At 43.2% G+C, this 2,669-nt stretch overlaps 1 protein-coding gene across 1 annotated transcript; it reads left to right on the forward strand.

Annotated features, from left to right (window-relative positions):
• Positions 1-117: 117 nt before the first annotated feature.
• On the forward strand, positions 118-1,634 carry LOC118407249 (the record flags this gene model as incomplete). Its single annotated transcript, XM_035807705.1, has 2 exons — positions 118-307; positions 1,271-1,634. Coding segments are annotated over 2 exons (409 nt in total), but the record flags the coding sequence as incomplete, so codon positions are not given.
• Between the last annotated feature and the right edge of the window lie 1,035 nt (positions 1,635-2,669).

Raw genomic sequence — 2,669 nt, forward strand, 5'->3', positions numbered from 1 at the left:
CCCTGTGTAACTTGCGCGTGCATGTGTGTTTCGTTCCGTGTGCCTAATATACCCAAGGCAACATTGCGAAACACCCAAGTGCTGCGGTGTGTGAGTTTGAAGTGTATAACTACTCAGCTGTGCCCACTGTCTCGCTTCCGTGTCGTCCTCTCCAGCCGTCAGCGCCCCGTTCTACCACGGCACGACCCCGCTGAGCCTGCGGCGGTCCGTGGACGAGGTGGCGACCCTCCTCCCCATGCACCGGGTCATCATCTTCCGTAACGTGGTCTTCGAGTGGGGGGTCGGCGCCAACAACTTTGAAGACAAGGTAAGCTCAGTGTGCTATGTTTATTTTTAAGTATAAAACAAACCGAGCAGAGAAGCTAAAAATGAATGGAGAAGAGAGGGCTATGAAATTACACATGTATGATGAAGCAAATCTTCATGGGTCCTATATGTGAACTCCTAACAGTGTTTGAACTTATTATGGTCGTTTCTTTCCACCCGACATCATTTTGAAAAATCAGAGCTGTTTCTTTCGTATTCCTCATGCCATGAAATCTAAAAACGATATTGTAAAAATAATGAAATTGATGCCCTATGTATGATTTATTTATACATTTATATAAGATAGAAAAAAAACATAAAATGTTTGATTCTCTCTGTATTTCAACTAGAATTTTGTATTTCAACTGCAAAGAAGTATCTAACTTTCAGCAGAGCGAGTTGACCCCAACACCTCAGGTCGCATGCAGTTTAATTCTCCAACTTTTGTAACACTTCTTTCTGACCTTACGACACTAGGTGTTCCCTGTGAATGGTCAAATTCTTTTTGGAAATGATGAAAAGCTTAAATATTGTGCTCCAAAATTTGAGTCGTGCACCTTTGGGTGAGGACCGGGACTTCTTGAACACCCCTCGTACGATGTTTGGTGTAAGACACCACAAAATCGTCGGCAACCGCAGCTGGTGATGCCGGGGCCTGTCCGGGTCCATGTCCGACCACGCCGTCTATGTGTATGCCGCATAATCCAAAATACGAGTCGATAACGTCACGAAATCGTCGGCAAGGACAGTCAGGGATGCGAGGGCCTGTCGGAGTCCTTGCCCGACCGCTAGCCCCGCAACACAAGACCTACTACAATACTACAGGACATTTTAGATCACCCGTACAATACATAGACGGCGCGGTCGGCAATGGACCCCGACAGTCTAACGCATCCCAGGCTGCGCTTGCCGGCGATTTCGTGATGTCTTACACGAAATATGTGCCCGTACTCTTCCCCCGCAGGTTGCCTGGGAGGGTGTCCGTGAGCCGTCTGACTGCTCGGTGAGCTGGTCCGGCAGCGCCGCCGGCTCCTCCTCCTGTACCCTGCAGCAGGCCATGGACTTCAGCCGCGGCTACAAGACTCGCTACGGCACTTATGAGCTCCTGTCCAACAACTGTCATCTCTACGTCAACCGTATGATGAACTACCTGGTCTCCGGTTGCACTCGCTACCCGGCCTAGGTCGGCAATCTTCGGGGAATCACAATCGGCACCTGTCGGGATTCGTCGACAAAACTCGTACGTCTACTGTGACCATGGTGAAAAATATGCACAAAGTAGCGTATATGCTCAAGCATGTGTTTGAAATAAAGAATTACTGAACTGATCTCATCATATGTACTTTATTGGATTTTTTTGTAGATGTAGTCACCGTTACGATAAACAATTCTTGCTCAGACATTTAGACACTGTCAAAATTTATTTGAAAATTTTAAACACTCTGAAGGGATGAAAGGGGAAAAGGAAATTTATCATGTCTATCGGATACAAAACTATGTAAATAGTTCAATGGCGCATATTTTCACCAAATGATGTTAACCTTTTCGATTGGCATATCATAAATGTTTTTCATTCAATGTACACGTAAGGTCCTTATGAATGATTATTATTTATTAGTATGAATGATTTATAATTAGTTGATCCTATTTTCGTACCCAAACAAAAAAGATTGTTCAGGGCATAAAAGTTTCATCTTGACAACGGTAGCTATTGTAGCATTCCCTCATTAATCAAATGAGTTCCTAACTTGTATAGCGTACGTTTTCTCATTTTTTATGCAAATTAAGTCTTAATTTGCATAATCTATGCCAGTGGATGTAAGTACATACTAGTGCGTTACTTGTTTGAATAGCTCTATCATTGTCCTCAATGATAAAGCAAATCAGATCCTGATTGAATGATTGACATCTTATTATGATTAGGATTACAACGCGCACTTGACAAGCTTAATGCCTTTTGTACAAAATGGAATATACACGTGAATCTAAAGAAAACTAAAGTAATGGTTTTCAACAAAACTGGAAGAACAGTGAAGAACATCAAATTTTCCCTTGGCGTAGAGAGTATCCAAGTCACTAACTCATACACTTACCTAGGCCTGATTTTGTCCTCGTCAGGAAGTTATTCATTAGCCAAAAAGCAATTGTCTTTAAAGGCACGCAAAGCCACCTTTAGCATTAAACCCCTCATTCGCACCTCGTTATCCTCAAAGGCTCTACTTAAAATCTATGATACTTGTATCAAGTCTATACTGTTGTATGCATGTGAGATCTGGGGCAAAGGTTCCTCTAATGACAAATGTCCTGTTGAAACAACCCAGAACCGCTTTTGTATATACATCCTTGGTGTGCACAGGAATTCA

This window comes from Branchiostoma floridae, unplaced genomic scaffold, assembly GCF_000003815.2.
Source record: "Branchiostoma floridae strain S238N-H82 unplaced genomic scaffold, Bfl_VNyyK Sc7u5tJ_1014, whole genome shotgun sequence".
NCBI lineage: Eukaryota > Metazoa > Chordata > Leptocardii > Amphioxiformes > Branchiostomatidae > Branchiostoma > Branchiostoma floridae.